Below are 16,428 nucleotides of genomic sequence, written 5' to 3' on the forward strand. Positions count from 1 at the left end.
GAAGATGATAACTTTTCAGTTTGTAGGTCTGTGAAATACAGTGCATTTGTGAATCACATTTCCCCATATTAACAGTGGTATTCATTTATTTATTTTTACCTGGATTCTACCGGGAAAGGTTCATAAAGAAATTTTTTGTAGAAGTCTTTCTTGATGTCATGAACCAGGATCACAGCTTTTCCTTGATCATCAAACTGAGGCCTCCCAGCACGTCCCATCATCTGAAGAACATCTGCAAATGTAAATTGATGACAACATTAAGAATAGTGCAGAGTACTGTTTTTTAAAAAATATTAAGGCAAATGTCCAGATATAGCGCCACCCTTATAAACTGCACAAATATTGGTTAAAAGATAGATGAATATTTAAACTGGAAAAAGGACCAGAAAATTTACACTGAAACTATTTTCCCCCTAATGTTTATTTGCAAAATCTGGCTACAAACTCTATCTGAAAGTTGAACTCTGATTTTGCAAAAGTCTCAATAAAATGAGGTTTGGGAATCTTGTTTCAAGGCTCCCAAACGCCCCATCCAAATGCTTCAGCAAGACACCTCACCCCAAATAGCCTTTGTTCCACATGGCTGATACAAAACTGACAAGTCTAGCATACAAATATATGAAATTACCTTATATTCAAGACCCAGCTCTGCTATCTGAGATTCTTCTTAAGTGGAGATAGCACATATGTGAGCAAAGCATGGACTCTACCCCTGAGCTATATCAGTCCACATAGTTTCCTATACACTTTTCAGTGGTATCCTAGGGTAAAGGTACTGGCCTTCTCCTAATATACTTCTCTGTTCCCATTTGAGTAGTTTTATGTTTATATTTTTTTATGAAGTAATGCTGAAGTCAAAACAATGACAAGTATTCCCCATCTAACCTGCAATGTTGCAGGTAAGAAACTGAAACTAAATGCCTGGCTACTTTCATATGTTTTGAGATTAAACGATTAAATAAGGCAAGTTAATTAAGATCAGATTATTATTCATCCATATAATATATCTAATAAGATATATATCATTTGCTTACTTTATGGTATGTTTGTTCAATAGTGACTTAAAAAAAATGTTTTACCATACCCTCCCAATTTGTTCTCTCTTCTCAGATATTGTTCTTTGCTATAAAATTCCACTCAATTATTCCAATTCATTATTCTCAAAGCACAGCTAAAGGTTTACCATGTAGTAGTAAGGAATGTGATATGACAGCTTTATTTCAACTTCCATATTTAACTTACATGTTCATGGATATCAGTAGTTAATCATAACATGTATATTTTCTAAGAAATTTGTGATTTCTGACAATACCTGTAATTGGGTAATCAACATAACGCCTTGTTTTTCCATCATAAAATTCTGTCCCTTTAACAATTACTAAATGCGCTGGAAAATTGACACCCCAGGCTAATGTGCTAGTAGCAATAAGGACCTAAAAAGAAAAAGATATAAGATTAAAAATATATAAAGGACCTCTGTGTGAAGTAAACAGAAGTTTAAGAAAGGAATAAGAATATCTCAGTATAGTATTACAGAACAAGCATACTTGGATCTTGCAATTCACAAATAACTCTTCAACAGTTTTTCTGTCTCGTTCATGCAGGCCAGCGTGGTGGATGCCTATTCCAAAAGCAAGGGTCAGTTTGAGATTGGACTCTCTGATTGTTCCTATGATAACACTCATCTGAAACACAAAAAGGATTAACCTAAGAATCTTTCAGAACATTTCCCGTCAGCAATATGACATTAGTAAATACCTATCAATATACCATAGTCTTTTTTTTTAAAAAAATATTTTTTATTAAAGATTTTCTTGATTTACAAAGGTATGTGTAATGTCTCTCTCATATTTTTCCCATGTAACATTTTTACAAATCAGTTACGTTTGTTGTAAACAAAGGGAAAAGACAGTCTCTTCATTAAGGAATTCACAGGAGAAGCAAGCAAATAGAGAAGTGTAAGGAAGGAGAGGGGGGGCAATAAGCTATACAAACACATAGTCACCTTTATAATGCACTCCACGTATTATTAATACACTGTATTTTTCCGTGAATAAGATGATGCTTTTTGCTAAAAAAAATTAGGCAAAAATTGGATGCCGCCTTATACACGGATAGTGAATGCAGAGGGGGGACGTGTGATTAATGGCAGCAGAAAGCAGGAGATTGGCAGCGGCAATTGGCCGGGTGATTGGTAGCTGCGGCGAGGTGTGCGATCAGCAGTGGCTGTGGCAAGTGATTGGCAGTGGCGGGCAGGCGCGTGAGTGATTGGCGGAAGTGACCTCCCCCACCCCCCAAAAGTTATGCAACTTAATTTCTTAATTTTGGGATAAAAAAAACAGGGGTCGTCTTATACATGGGGGTGTCATACACGGAAAAACACGGGAACTTATGGAAAGCAAACCCTCATGATTTTCATACTGCTTTTGAAAATCTAAAAGGACTCTTCAAGCAGTACGCATTTACATACTAATGCAAAGGTGTGCATGTAAACACCCTCAAGGTGGACCTTCTGAATTCCCTTCTTTAGAAAGCACTCCTCCATGGTATCTCAGAACCTGCTTCAAACCTGGGCAAGCTTCAGAAACATTGTTCAATGCAGCATAAGATGTGGTGTCTGGAAATAATGTGAGTGGCATACTGAAAGTGGCATGCTCTTTGGTTCATGGCCTTTTAAAATAGCAACACGGTAAAGTAAAGGTAAAGGTAAAGGTACCGCTGACCGTTAGGTCCAGTTGCGGATGACTCTAGGGTTGCAGTGCTCATCTCGCTCTATAGGCTGAGGGAGCCGGCGTTTGTCCGCAGACAGCTTCCGGGTCTTGTGGCCATCATGACTAAGCCACTTCTGGCGAACCAGAGCAGCACACGGAAACGCTGTTTACCTTCCCACTGGAGTGGTACCTATTTATCTACTTGCACTCTTGACATGCTTTCGAACCGCTAGGTGGGCAGGAGCTGGGACCGAACAACAGGAGCTCACCCCGTCGCGGGGATTCGAACCGCTGACCTTCCGATCGGCAAGCCCTAGGTTCTGTGGTTTAGACCACAGTGCCACCTGCGTCCCATAGCCACACAGTATAATAGTTAAATTTACATTTTAAGAAACCTTTAGAAAATAGTTATAGAAGCACAGGGTGGTATTCAACTAGCTTTAATTCAGAGTAGACTCATTGAAATTAATGAGCATAGCTATGGTAGGTCCATTCATTTCAGCGGATCTACTCTGTATAAAATCTAGCTTAACACCACCCATAGAGTTCAACTAACTGTTAGTATTAGTCTCCAATAACACTCTTTTCCAGGTGGTATTTAATGCCAGCTACATCAATATTCTATGCTGAAGATGCAAAACTATGTTGCATATATTTTGGTCATGCCTCCAACTAAGACACTTCCGGATTGCTGTACTAGAAGAAACAAGTATATAAAAGTAAACATTCCAACACTGCGCAGTTACATACTGCGATATGTAAAATACGTTGTTCTTTTAGAAGAGAGGGAAAAGGCACACTTTTAAACAGTGGCCCATATGGTGATTAGTTCTAAGCTGAAAAAAATCAATGTGCCAATAGTGGACAAATGGACCGTAAGAGTATGGGATAGTGTTCAAATGTTAAACCTAAACAATATTCTTAAAGTATGAGAAGGGATAAAATTGATGATAAATTCATTGAGAAATGAAGGCTATTTATTGCACATTGCTACTATAAAACACAGGAAAATGCTGAACTATATATACTGTTGGGTACCTTGCTATTGTAAGAGACCAATCCTTTAATTCAAAGAACATAGACATTGTAAAGATGTCTTAAATTGTTTTTGTAAAAGGAAATGTTGTACCTTCTATTATTCTTGCTATACTATTTGCTATTTGTCACTTAACAAAAAAAAATATCTCAATAAAATAAGAAAAAAAATCTTTCATGTAATTGTCTATCAAGTACAACCAATGGACTATCCAGTATTATCTCTGCAATGGCTGGCAGAAGCTCTCCAGGTTTTGAGATCTTATCTAGAGGTGCCTTATGGCCTTTAATAAACACCAACCACTTCTGAACAACAAAACACATCTGTTTTTCTATTTTAAATTTGAGTAAATGGTAACTTGTATCAACAGGTAACACCAATATTATTGTATAGTTGTAAAATTGTGGCAAGATGTTATTTAATTCACAAAACTCACAAAATTAATACAATCTATTCATATCTCACCTATTTAGACTAGTTTGTCAAGCCAAAAGAACCAAATATAACGTAAATCTCACAACAATGATGTGACAATGATGCACAACAAGGAACCCAGTTTTCTGAAGTGATGGTTTTGCTTGCTGCCAATTTACATGATCTGAGGAAAGCTCCTAGATCAGCCCAAGGATAGACGCTGCTACCCAAATGCTTATTGTAAATCACTGGAAAATGAAAGTTTGATGTGTGCACCAGAGTATACGATGGAAACATAAGGAAATCGTGTATTTACACAAGCTCAACTGGATGGGTAGAATGAATGAATACAGTGCATGGAGATAAATGCAATAGGAGAAGAATAAAAGTGAGGCCGTCTTTAACATACAACTTAAACAAAGACACTATTTTATAGTGGATTATAAAGGGAGCCTTCAGTTTTCTGTAAAGGAGCAACAACTGATTTTGTGTGTGTGTGGGGGGGGTATGAATTCCTTTGAGATTTCTAATTATTGTTCCAAGAAGTAAAATAAGCATTGTGTCTAAGAGCCAACATATCAATGGGATAGTTGAATCAAAAGCTTTGATTTTCAAACAACTTTTTGAGCCAGGAGCCAGTCATTGTAAACTGCCTGCCCCACAATGGTTTGGGTCCTGTAGCTAAAACATATGGTTCACTATTTGGTAGGAAAAGGTGACTTCCAATGATACTTTAAAGGATCAAGTATACATAGTGTGTATATTCATTGTATTTGTAAGTAGGGAACATTGCACAGATCAGCCACATCCTTTTAAACATCGGCTTATGTTGCAAGACCTGCGGCAGTGCAGTTATAGTGCTATTTATTCTAGCTCAACATCAGTGAAATGCTCAGACCTCCAAGAAATATAAAAACATGAAATTGTTTTCTTGTTTACTTTGGCCAATCAACTTTATACTCCCCTCCCTGGTTGTTATCAAAGTTTTAAGCACAGAACATCTCTCCCCATTACACTGCTGGACATTTATTCACAGAGGAAGTTCTTACCGTTTGCTGTGCTGATGATGTTATTCATCCCCTCCCAATCCGCCCACTGCCTTTGTACTAAAGCAATGGCCTGCCGTGCTGTTAGCTATACCTGCAAAGCTGTGTAATTTAACACAGCAAAACTAAAGGACCCTTAGCAGGAGTGCTGGCATATGCAGTGTGAGCCTGTCATTCTAGCAGCAGGGAATCTTGGCCATTTTTAGCAGACCCCCCTCACTTTCACATAAATCAGTGCAAGAAAAAACTCCAAACACCTATTTTACCCACAAGCACATTCCACAGCTTAAAAAAAATTCTTAAGACAATTTTGTTTTCTAGAAAACCGCTTTCCTGGAGCCTATTTTTGCATGCATATTCCATTCACCTTATAAAATACGACAAAACATGAGGAATGCTGGAAGGGCAATTGCCAGACCAACTATGCTGAGATAATAGTTCTTGTGAAACCTCGGAGATGGCTATCAGTGCAAGATGTTTGCAAACTGCCCATCTCAAGCATGAAGCAAATTTTAATGATTTTTCTAGCTTTGCTCAGGACATCACTGCCTAAAGAAAACCTGTCAAGGGAATGTGTACACATTAACACGCGTACATAACAGCTCTTTGGAAGGCATGAACAAGTGTTAACCATGAAAAGGCACAGTACATTTACCAGATGCATTTGTTACCAAAATTAATTGGAAGCAGCAAGAAAACTGTTTTTTCAGTTGCTCAGCTAAGGTTTGTTAATTTGAAGTGGGCTGGTTAAAACATTAATATAAGTAATAAAAGAGACCCGACCCACTCTGATGTGACCTGTTGATTTTTAAACTCTGGAAAAAGTATAGCTCTCATGTTATATAATTTAATGATGAATGTGCCATTTAAAAGTTATCTTTGAAAGATGCACCTAAGATTCCTGTTGTAACATAAATAACATTTTTTTTTAAAAAAAAGTTGCAAGCACCGGGAAAAAAACCCTCATGACAACACCAGAAAGATTTTTCTCAAACTAAAACACAGTATTTTTTCTCTCTCTCGCCCTCCTTCCACACATGTAAAATTCTGAACAATTTAATGTTACCAGGGTTTAAAAATATATTTTTAAAAATTTATTATACCTAAAAAGCTTTTCGTAGAAAGATAGAATTCCATTTAAGTAGATACATTACCCTGAGTCTGAAATTCATTCCAGTCAGGGTATAATTCAGCAAGTTGATGACAACACTGGCTCCAAAAGAAAGGAGGAGACCAGATTGGACAAGAATGAGCTAACAGATTGTGCAGCCCAATTCTGTCCCTTTGAGTGTGATATATTGTTTCAAGATGCTAAAACCCCATACTTTCTCAAAGCATATCTGCCGCCCTGGTTTTCCCATTTTCGCAGAATCCTCATTATTAGTACTCTGTACCCTTTTCAAAGCACATCAGACCCAGACCATATGCCACTGCATAATGCTTATCGATTGTCTGAAATGGCTGGTAAAAAAAGAATGGGCTGAACAAAAGAATCAGGAAAGTTATGAAGTCTTTAAAAGAAAATATAATTACGCATTTCACATCTGGCACAGATGTTAAGTTTAGTTAAAGTGCTGCTGCATTAAAAGTTAAATGGCATTTCTTTTTATGATAAAGCACAACACTGCAGAAGGAAGAGGCACTGCAAATCCTGAGAAAGGTCCCCCAATACACGGATTCAGCCCACACATTATGCTGGTATGCCTCATTCTAAGCACCATCCATGCAACCAGAGTGGATACCGAGTGGAGCTTGATCTGGGAGGTGTGTACTCAAATCCCCACTCGGCCATGAAGCTTCCTGGGTGACTTTCAGCCAGTTACTATTTTTCAGTCTAATCTACCTTACAGGGTTGTTGCGAGGATAAAATATGTATCTTGCCCTAAGATCTTTGGGGGGAAAGGCAGGAAAAATATGTGTAAACAAGAAACACATACGCAACCTTCATACAAATGAACAGAATTTAAAAAACTTAAAATTCCAAAATACCGAGTTATTGTGTAATTTTTTAAATTTCTGCTGAATCTGTCAACTCATAGAAAAAGTCCCAACCCAGTCACAACAAATGTTTTAATTTTAAATTTAAAAATAAGGTGAAAGCCTAGCTAAAAAAATATTGGGTTTAAAATAGAGCGAATGACATTATTTACTTTATGTTCCAAATAATCAATAGAGACAGATTTCCAGGTTTCCTGTGAGTGGAGTTCTGCTCAAGGGACACTTCCTTACTCAAGAAAAGGGGGCCTCCCGCCCCCTGATTTTTCTTTTCCCTCTGCCTCCTGAAAAGCTGCTCCAAACGGTTAGGGGACCCCGTAGAACAGACTAGGAGCCAGTGATGTGGGCTGCAGAAATCATTCCCCTCCTTCCTGTTGTGGCAGCCTTTGCTGAATCAGAATCTCTTCTGTGAATGGAAAGAGCTTTTCCATTTGTGGAAGGGCATGCCTTCATCCAACCCAAACGTATTTGTTTCAGAATATTAAAAGCCCCGAGAAGAAATGATTAAAGAAATATATTTGGGTGAAATCCAGTGCTGCCATTCTGCTTGTGAAATGGCTTTTGATCTAGCAGAGACATTTACTAATGTAAGAAAAGGGAAGGCTGTTTGCCCCCTAATTTCCTCCACACTGCAGACCTTTGCACCCCCAAAAAAATCTGGAACAAAGAAAGATAATCACCTTTCTTTCTCTCTTTCTGATGGATCAAAATACATTTTGTGAACAGAGCAGCAGCATTAAATTTCACCCACAAACTACAGATTGCCCTAACATTGCCTTTAAAATTGGAGAGAGAGAGCTGTCACATGTTCAAAACCACCCTATTTTTCTTTCTTTGAAAATCGTATTGAAAATATTAAGTTATTGATATGAATGTTAGAAACAAAAGAATATGCTTGACACTCCCTTGACACTCTCTAAACAGAGCAGTTTGTTAAACTTCTATTTTTAGATCTATATAGGAAGCATATTCCTCTGTATACATGCACACACATTTTGCTTCATATTCACAGCTGCACATGCAGTTTCCTGTTCAGAAACTTTAAAGGCCTCCATCCCCTTCCATGATATGTGTGGTAGTCTTTTCAACGTTCTTAGCAGGGATTGGATGAGGCCTTCCTAAGTGTTACTAAGTGTCATTGTTTAAAAGATGCTACATTAGCTTTATTAAATTAGCTGTAGTACAATCTTAACAAGCTGTAGATGTTTACAGTACTAAATACACTGTGGAAAGAAGTTGCAATTGCAGTTTAAAAGCCACATACCAGTACTAGATTTCCCTTCTCCTCATGAGTCTCATCTGTTAAAATTTCAGACTATAGTAAAGAGTATCAAATCCAAGCAAATATTAATTTAGTATGCTGCACATTTTACATTTGTCACAGCAACTAGCTTCTGTTTTCAACAGGATATTTCCTAAGTAAATAGCACAATACTTTAGGTTACACAGGACTGAATCTGTGGATGCCCTCTTTGCAGTTTAGGAGTTAAAAAGGTAAAGGACCCCTGACAGTTAAGTCCAGTCGCAGACGACTCTGGGGTTGCGGCGCTCATCATGCTTTACAGGCCAAGGGAGCTGGTGTTTGTCCTCAGTTTTTCCGGATCATGTGGCCAGCATGACTAAGCTGTTTCTGGCGCAACAGAACACTGAAACCAGAGCAGCGCACGAAAACGCTGTTTACCTTTCCGCCGGAGTGGTACCTATTTATCTAATTGCACTTTTGGCGTGCTTTCAAACTGCTAGGTTGGCAGGAGCTGGGACCGAGCAAAGGGAGTTCACCCCGTTGCGGGGATTTGAACTGCTGACCTACCGATCGGCAAGCCCAAGAGGCTCAGTGGTTTAGTCCACAGTGCCACCAGCGTCCCTAGTTTAGGAGTTACATACACCCTATAAATAAATCTCCTTCATTTTGTTTCACCAACACTGATCAATCACAAGGATTGTGATTAAAGACATTAAAAGCAAATCACACTACTGGGTCTAGTGAGGCTATACTAGACCCAGTAGTGTGATTTGCTTTTAATACTGTGAGTACATCTCCTAAACGGCCTCGGTCCTGTATACCTGAAGGAGCATCTTCACCCCCATCATGCAGCCCAGACACTGAGATCCAGCGCCGAGGGCCTTCTGGCGGTTCCCTCACTGCGAGAAGCAAAGCTACAGGGAACCAGGCAGAGGGCCTTCTCGGTAGTGGCGCCTGCCCTGTGGAACGCCCTCCCACCACAGGTCAAGGAGATAAACAACTACCTGACATTCAGAAAATACCTGAAGGCAGCCCTTTTTAGGGAAGTTTTTAATGTGTGATATTTTTGTATTTGATTTTTGTTGGAAGCCGCCCAGAGTGGCTGGGGAAATCCAGCCAGATGGGCGGGGTACAAATAATAATAATAATAATAATAATAATAATAATAATTACTACTATTGCTTTCAAAACATGAATCTTCAGGGAAATTGTCATAGACCCTTTAAACAGAAAAATAAATACAGTGGTACCTTGGGTTACATACGCTTCAGGTTACAAACTCCACTAACCCAGAAATAACGCTTCAGGTTAAGAACTTTGCTTCAGGATAAGAACAGAAATCGTGCTCTGGCAGCGCAGCGGCAGCAGGAGGCCCCATTAGCTAAAGTGGTGCTTCAGGTTAAGAACAGTTTCAGGTTAAGAACGGACCTCCAGAATGAATTGCCGTGTTTTTCGCACCATAAGACGCACTTTTTTGGGGGGGGGGGGGACAATAATTTTTTTATAGCATATGCGTCCTCCCCTTATCCCCGGCTGGCTTTAAAGCAAGTGGGGGGAGAGCCGCCTTGACGCTGTAGTGGAGATGTTTCTCGCTCCTCCCCGCTGCCCCCGCTCGCAAAAGCCTGTTTTTGCGAGTGGCGGGCAGCGGAGGAGATGCTGCTCGTTCTCCCCCCCCCCGCCTGCTGCTCACAAAAGCAGGCTTGACAGGGAGCCTTCGCTTCATAAGACACACAGACATTTCCCCTTACTTTTTAGGAGGGGAAAAGCGCGTCTTAGGGAGTGAAAAATACAGTAGGTACTTAACCAGAGGTACCACTGTAAATGACTGTTTCCCTTGATGTTAAGAATGGGAGGCACCAAAGTTTGTTCTCAATACTGTGAATACATTGCTCATCTGCATTTGGCATTGATTACTATGACCTAAGCATGTGCTACTTGTGTGTAGGGAACACAAATACAAACCAGTGTGGGGCACACAAAAAGCAAATGTGTGAGCATCTCCTCATTTGTAGGGGGCTCCCAGAGGCACAAAGCCCTCACACTAGAAGAGAACCTCACACATTTGCTTCTTTATACAGGCAAGACAGCCACAAACAATACACAGTTTTTTAAGAAAGATAAGCTGATGATAAGATAAGCTGATGGCGTGCCTGGCGTACTCTGGTCCATGGGGTCACGAAGAGTCGGACACGACTGAACGACTGAACAACAACAACAAAGCTGATGATGGAGCAAAGCTAAAAGTGTTGTTCCACTCTAGCTGGTATACAAGAGTAACACTTACATAAGGCTGTCTCTGCTATATCTGTCAAATTGTCAGGATAGCCTGGACTGCTCAAATTGGTGATACACCTAGCAATTTACTATCTCTTTTTTGCTCTAGCATGCAACAGACAACACAGGATATTCTCAGACCGGGACAGCATGACATGTTGGTGTTTCAGGCCTTGTGTTGAATGGGCAGCTCCATCTACAATCATCAGCTGAAGAGTTTTCTTAAAAAGAATGAAAGAAAAGGCAAACTGACTTGGATTAATCAACTGGGATTTGAAAAGCGACAGTATTAGTCATCTCCTACACAGCGCGGGTGGCGCTGTGGTCTAAACCACTGGGCCTAGGGCTTGCCGATCAGAAGGTCGGCGGTTCGAATCCCCAGAAGCGGCTTAGTCATGCTGGCCACATGACCTGGAAGCTGTCTGCGGACAAACGCCGGCTCCCTTGGCCAATAAAGCGAGATGAGCGCCGCAACCCCAGAGTCATCCGCGACTGGACCTAATGGTCAGGGGTCCCTTTACATTTATTTTACAATTGCTCCCAGCACCTGTAGTGGGGTAGGAGAACTGAAAATAATGCCAATATATTTCACATCTGGCAAACAATGTGCCCCTTTGGTTCCAGATAGTACATGGGTAAAGGTAAAGGGTAAACCATTAGGTCCAGTCGCGGACTCCTCCTCCTCTTTTACACAATTGCCAAACTTAATTGCCAACAGTTTTGTGCTGTTGTGCTGATGAGCAGTTTTTTTCCACACCTTGGAATTGGAAGAATATGCTTGCATCTAATGTTCTCAAAATTCCTGACACCCCGGGCACTGTCTCTCTCTGAGCTTGTGCAAAATGTACCCTTCCTGCTCTAATCAGAAGATCTCTGAAATGGTTCTTCTTCAATTCATTTACTCACCCAGTGAATTCCCCACCCATGTTCTGCTCCAAATTAATTCTCCTTCAATTACACCACATTCATCATTATGTCCCATACCACCTTTACATAAATACCTCTTAAATTAATTTAATTTCCCAAATTAATATCCTATCAAGAAAACAGTCTGTGGACCTTTTAAATAAATACTTCTGCTTCGTCTCTTTAAAACCCAAACCTCGGCAAGCAGCACAAGTTCCATTGCTTACAACAACATTTCTAGCACTCAAAGCTTGCAATCACAAGTGCCCTTATTAAAGAACAAACCTCATTTAACTCGGGGACTTGCTCCTAAGTAAGCATGCTTTGGAGGGCAAACACCCTTCCTAAAAATAAACATGTCCAGTAACAATATTGCATTAAACCACTGATGACAGTTATAGTTAACACTGCTTTAGTTAAAAATTTAAGACATTACCATCTAAGGACACACTCTCAATTTTTAGACTGTCTAAGGGAAGATGTGACATTTAGCTAAATGGCTAAGAGATACAAGGTCATTTTCATAAGACAAAATGGGAACTGTTAAATGACAATTTATTCTCAAGAATTTTACCATACTGAATATGTGATCTGAATCGTTCGTTGCTATTTGCAAATTGAATACGATTTCTAGAGTACCACGTGTAACACACCACAAGCCACCTAAGAACAACAAAAAAACATAGCTAACTAGTAATTGAAGTCTAACCCTTCATGCACTACTATTAAGAATAGGGAGCTCAGAACATTTCAGTCAATGAAACGTGAAGACAGGGGCTGGGGAGAAATCAACCAATCAATTTTAGCATCAGAGGTAAATCATCATTTTTGATGCAAACTACCTGCCCCCACCTAAATAAGGAGGGCAGCAAGTTTTACCAACTCAGGAGACTCCCTAGGCATAGAGAAGTTGATGGAATGTTGATGGCGTTGGAATGTATATAAATGAGAAATTCTGGAATAACTCTCCCAGCCATCTGCAGTGCAGGGCATTCCAGCTTCCCACTGAGTGAACTTCCATAGTTGCTGCTACCTTTTGGTAGGTGGAACACACAGGTGCTAAATCACAGCTATGCTATGCTGGCTTGCTTCATTTGTTACAGGAAAATTTAATCCTGTCCCAGTGAAGGGGGAATCTAAAGGACGTAGAAGCTGAGCATACTGTGCAAGTTTAGTCTATCCTTGAGATCTGTTGTGAGATAGAATGGCAGGATGTCAAGTTGAAGAAAAAAAGCAAACAAATAAAATGGAAGGGTGGTAAAAAGAAATTGGGAGGGAAGGGAGAGAAGAGAAAAACAGAAATCCCCCTAATTCAATTAACAGAAAATGTATACCTCTCTTTCATCCATATTCAGCCACTGTTTTGGATCATCCTCAGTTGCCAAAAAAGCAATCAACTCCAAAGCAGTAAGTCTAGTCTGACGTCTGGATGATACAAATATAAGAACTGGCTTCGCTGGAGAATGACTCCTGATAGCTGTGGAAAACCAGAAATTCAGAACAATGCAATGTATTTCCTTCAGTCAGCAATCCTTGCACAATCTCTTTACATCTGCCATGGATTCATTTGAATGGAAACTGCCTGTGACTTAAATTGGTATTTTTTATTATTGTTTTGTTGTGCTTTTGCACTTTGAATACCAAAACAGACAAGCCAAACAATCCAGTTTTATTTTTTAAGTATTTTCTTGCTGAACATGAAAAGTTTCATCTGGCAACAAAATTTTATGGGCTGTGAAATGGAGATTATAAAGGAAAATGTTGACACATTCACAGCCATATTATATCAAACAAGTGTAAAGAAAACCTCTCTATAAATCAAATTTCTATAGCAATTTGATCAATCAGCCAAAGTTTTAAGAGCACCAACCTACTGTTTCAGATACTATCATCAATATGTACCACATACTTGTTTAAATGCTAAAGGATTTGCTGAATATAAAATGATTTTATCCCTTCATGCAGTCTTCTGAAGTTCCACTTAATTTTAGGATAAATCATAGCAAAACATTTCGGCAAATGGAAACCCATGCATGTACACATAAGTATGATAGGAGACAATGTAAATATTGTGTCTTCATATAGAAATCAATATATCTATTGCCTAAAGAAAGCTTGACAGCTAATGAATTTTTGTTGCTTCTGGAACAGGTGTAGCTGAACAGCTCTGGACAGATTTATTGTTCATTAGTGTTTTTCTACAATACTCCTCCTTGAGGTGTAAATAATCTGAACTGCCAAGATTGGTCTCCAGTCCCCAATCAATACTTAGTTTCTGTCATAAGGCTAATTAGATCAGCTAAAAAGTCACCTCACAACTGTCGCCTTACAATCAACAGCAGTTCACATCACAAAATTTATTTGGGGACTTCTTTTTAATTGACATAATAAATATTCCTTATGGAACGTACACAGAACATGTTTCAATAAAATATGAAGGTGGTTCTTAAATCTATCCCGCTTGCCAGTTTAAGAATAAAGAATTGAAAACAGAGACATATTTGGGCACACTGAAAATTCTGAAGTTTATGGTTATTGCCCTGAAATCAGAATTATGCAAGCTTAGCTTGACATGCAACTTCTGTTTGCAATTTTTTAATGCTTCCACGAGAAGCAAATCTCTTACTGAATTAATACCACAAAAGGTTCTATGTTGTAAATCTTAAAATATTAATAGAAAAATGTTTACACAGTGTCAAATGTGAACAGTAATTTCAACTATTCTGTTTGAAATACATTTAAGTTCCACTGACATGTGTGGTGCTAGCATCTTTAATGTACAAGCCTGAAGCTGGGTAATGTTGCTGAAACCAAACCAAACCAAACCAAACCATTCTTCTTAAAGTAAACCAAGAATATACACAACAACACATAATAAAATTTGTCTATCACAGACTTATAAAAATAAAGTTGTATCTTTGGTTGCATACCCTGAAATGCTGGCTTGTTCATGCTAGCCATACGAGGACAATAATGCTGGCCTGGGAAGCCCTGAATGTGTACTTCCAATGGAACAGGGCGCACTGACGGCCTGAAGTTGAATAGCCCCATCTAAAGAGAAAACATATAAATGGTTCACTGTTCATGCTTAAGGTTGTTTTTACTCCCAAACCAATGCCAGAGTGCTCCTCTCAAAAACAACTGGCATTCATGTCTTTTGCATACCTGATTGATATTTAGCCAATCGGCAAGATCCCTGGCATTAGCTAATGCAGTCGACAAACCAACAACTCTGACAGGCTTTTCTGTGTGAGATGAGATGAAGTTAGTACGAGACACAATAACTTCCAGCACAGGGCCTCTCTCATCCCCTAGGAAAGGAGGAAAAGGAAAATAGACATCAATATTCTTTAAAGTTCAACTCGCAATGCCAGAGCACACTTCAATTCCAGCAATAATAATGGTGAAAACGATGCTCACCTAGCAGATGGATCTCATCTATGATGAGAATGGAAACTTTTTGAACATAGCTTCTGTTCTGCCAGCTTCTGCTGACCCCATCCCACTTCTCTGGTGTAGTAACAATGAGGTCAGCTTGGGCAATTGACCTCATATCAGGAGTCACATCCCCTGTCAACTCCACAACCCTGTAAAGGGAGTCAAATGGTCATTGTGAAGCAATACAACACAGATTCATATCCATTTTGGAGTAGACAGTAGGGCCAGAACATGAACTCTTAATATAAACTTGTAGAAAAACCCCAAATCCTTTGCTGTCTGTGAATGCAAGGATGAATCAACAATAGGATCCCAAGGCTGACTTCCTAATCCATCACCCTAGCTGAAAATGGAAAGTAGTCAATCTCCATTCTAGTTGAAGCGACTCCTTTTGCAGCAAGATCAAAGCTGGAGTTGTCAGGAAAGTGGTAGCCCAGAGGTCAGTAGGGAAAAACAATATTCATTCTAATACAGGACCCTACTTATCCACGCTGACACAGCAGAAGATCTTCTATCTACCCTAGTCATGATTTTTATAAAGTCATCCCTATTATAAAGTGATTTCAAGGTGTGATGTATAATATCTGAATATTTATCACATATACAGATTCTTAGATCAATGTATGGGAAGTTTCTGCTGGGCTAGGATCAGTATATATGTATGCTTGACTCTGAGAGGATCCCGAGCCTTAAGAAATATTCTTCAGAAAAAGACTTTTCTTCAGAAACATACTCTTCAGGAATTTCTACTTTACAAGTTTTACTTGTAAAAACAGCATAATTCTCAAAGGACAAGAAGTTCTGAAGAACACAACTTCCTTTTTTATGCTACCTGTTGACAATTCTCTCGGCATGGAAGCTAACCTTTACCTGAATATGCGGTATTCAGGGTTGTTGTTGCTTTTTTTTTTCTTTTTACAAAAAAGTTTTATTTCTGACCATGTTAAAAAAGCAAGCTTACTTTTTACCAAGCTTTTCTTCAATTCTAATTTTCCAGTCTTCAATTCTCTCTCGCACCAGTGCTTTCAGGGGAGCAATATACACTGCCTGCAAGACAAAGGCCAAAGGAAGCAGGAAAAAGCGTGAACACACAGAATCGCTGCTCTAATATATTATTATATTGTAGGTTTTTAAAGAATAAGAATATTTAAAACAACTACGACATATTGTGTTTACTTCCTTGCAGTTCTCATTCATTGGAAACAAAAATATTCATATTTAGTGGTGGTTCTTCCATTTCACAAGTGTGGTAAAACATTTTTTTAATGAACACACTCAGATAAGAAAGAAGTGTTCTTACACAATAGCACTGTCCATTTGCATGGCAAGTTCAGAACTAATAAAAAGCAGAATAAAAAAGGGAAT

The 16,428-nt window shown here is 39.1% G+C and overlaps 1 protein-coding gene across 2 annotated transcripts in view; it reads right to left on the bottom strand.

The window, feature by feature from the left end:
- Positions 1 to 16,428, bottom strand: part of ASCC3 (activating signal cointegrator 1 complex subunit 3) — a 194,592-nt gene that overhangs the window by 53,487 nt on the left and 124,677 nt on the right. For both annotated transcript variants that reach the window (XM_033143493.1, XM_033143494.1), the window contains 8 exons: positions 16,025 to 16,110; positions 15,046 to 15,212; positions 14,791 to 14,936; positions 14,556 to 14,676; positions 12,960 to 13,102; positions 1,548 to 1,685; positions 1,313 to 1,433; positions 100 to 232 (listed from right to left, as the gene is read on the bottom strand). In XM_033143493.1, the coding sequence (XP_032999384.1) occupies positions 100 to 232; positions 1,313 to 1,433; positions 1,548 to 1,685; positions 12,960 to 13,102; positions 14,556 to 14,676; positions 14,791 to 14,936; positions 15,046 to 15,212; positions 16,025 to 16,110 (1,055 nt within the window). The remainder of the gene's footprint in view (positions 1 to 99; positions 233 to 1,312; positions 1,434 to 1,547; positions 1,686 to 12,959; positions 13,103 to 14,555; positions 14,677 to 14,790; positions 14,937 to 15,045; positions 15,213 to 16,024; positions 16,111 to 16,428) is intronic.

Source organism: Lacerta agilis, chromosome 3 (genome assembly GCF_009819535.1).
Source record: "Lacerta agilis isolate rLacAgi1 chromosome 3, rLacAgi1.pri, whole genome shotgun sequence".
In the NCBI taxonomy this organism is placed as follows: domain Eukaryota; kingdom Metazoa; phylum Chordata; class Lepidosauria; order Squamata; family Lacertidae; genus Lacerta; species Lacerta agilis.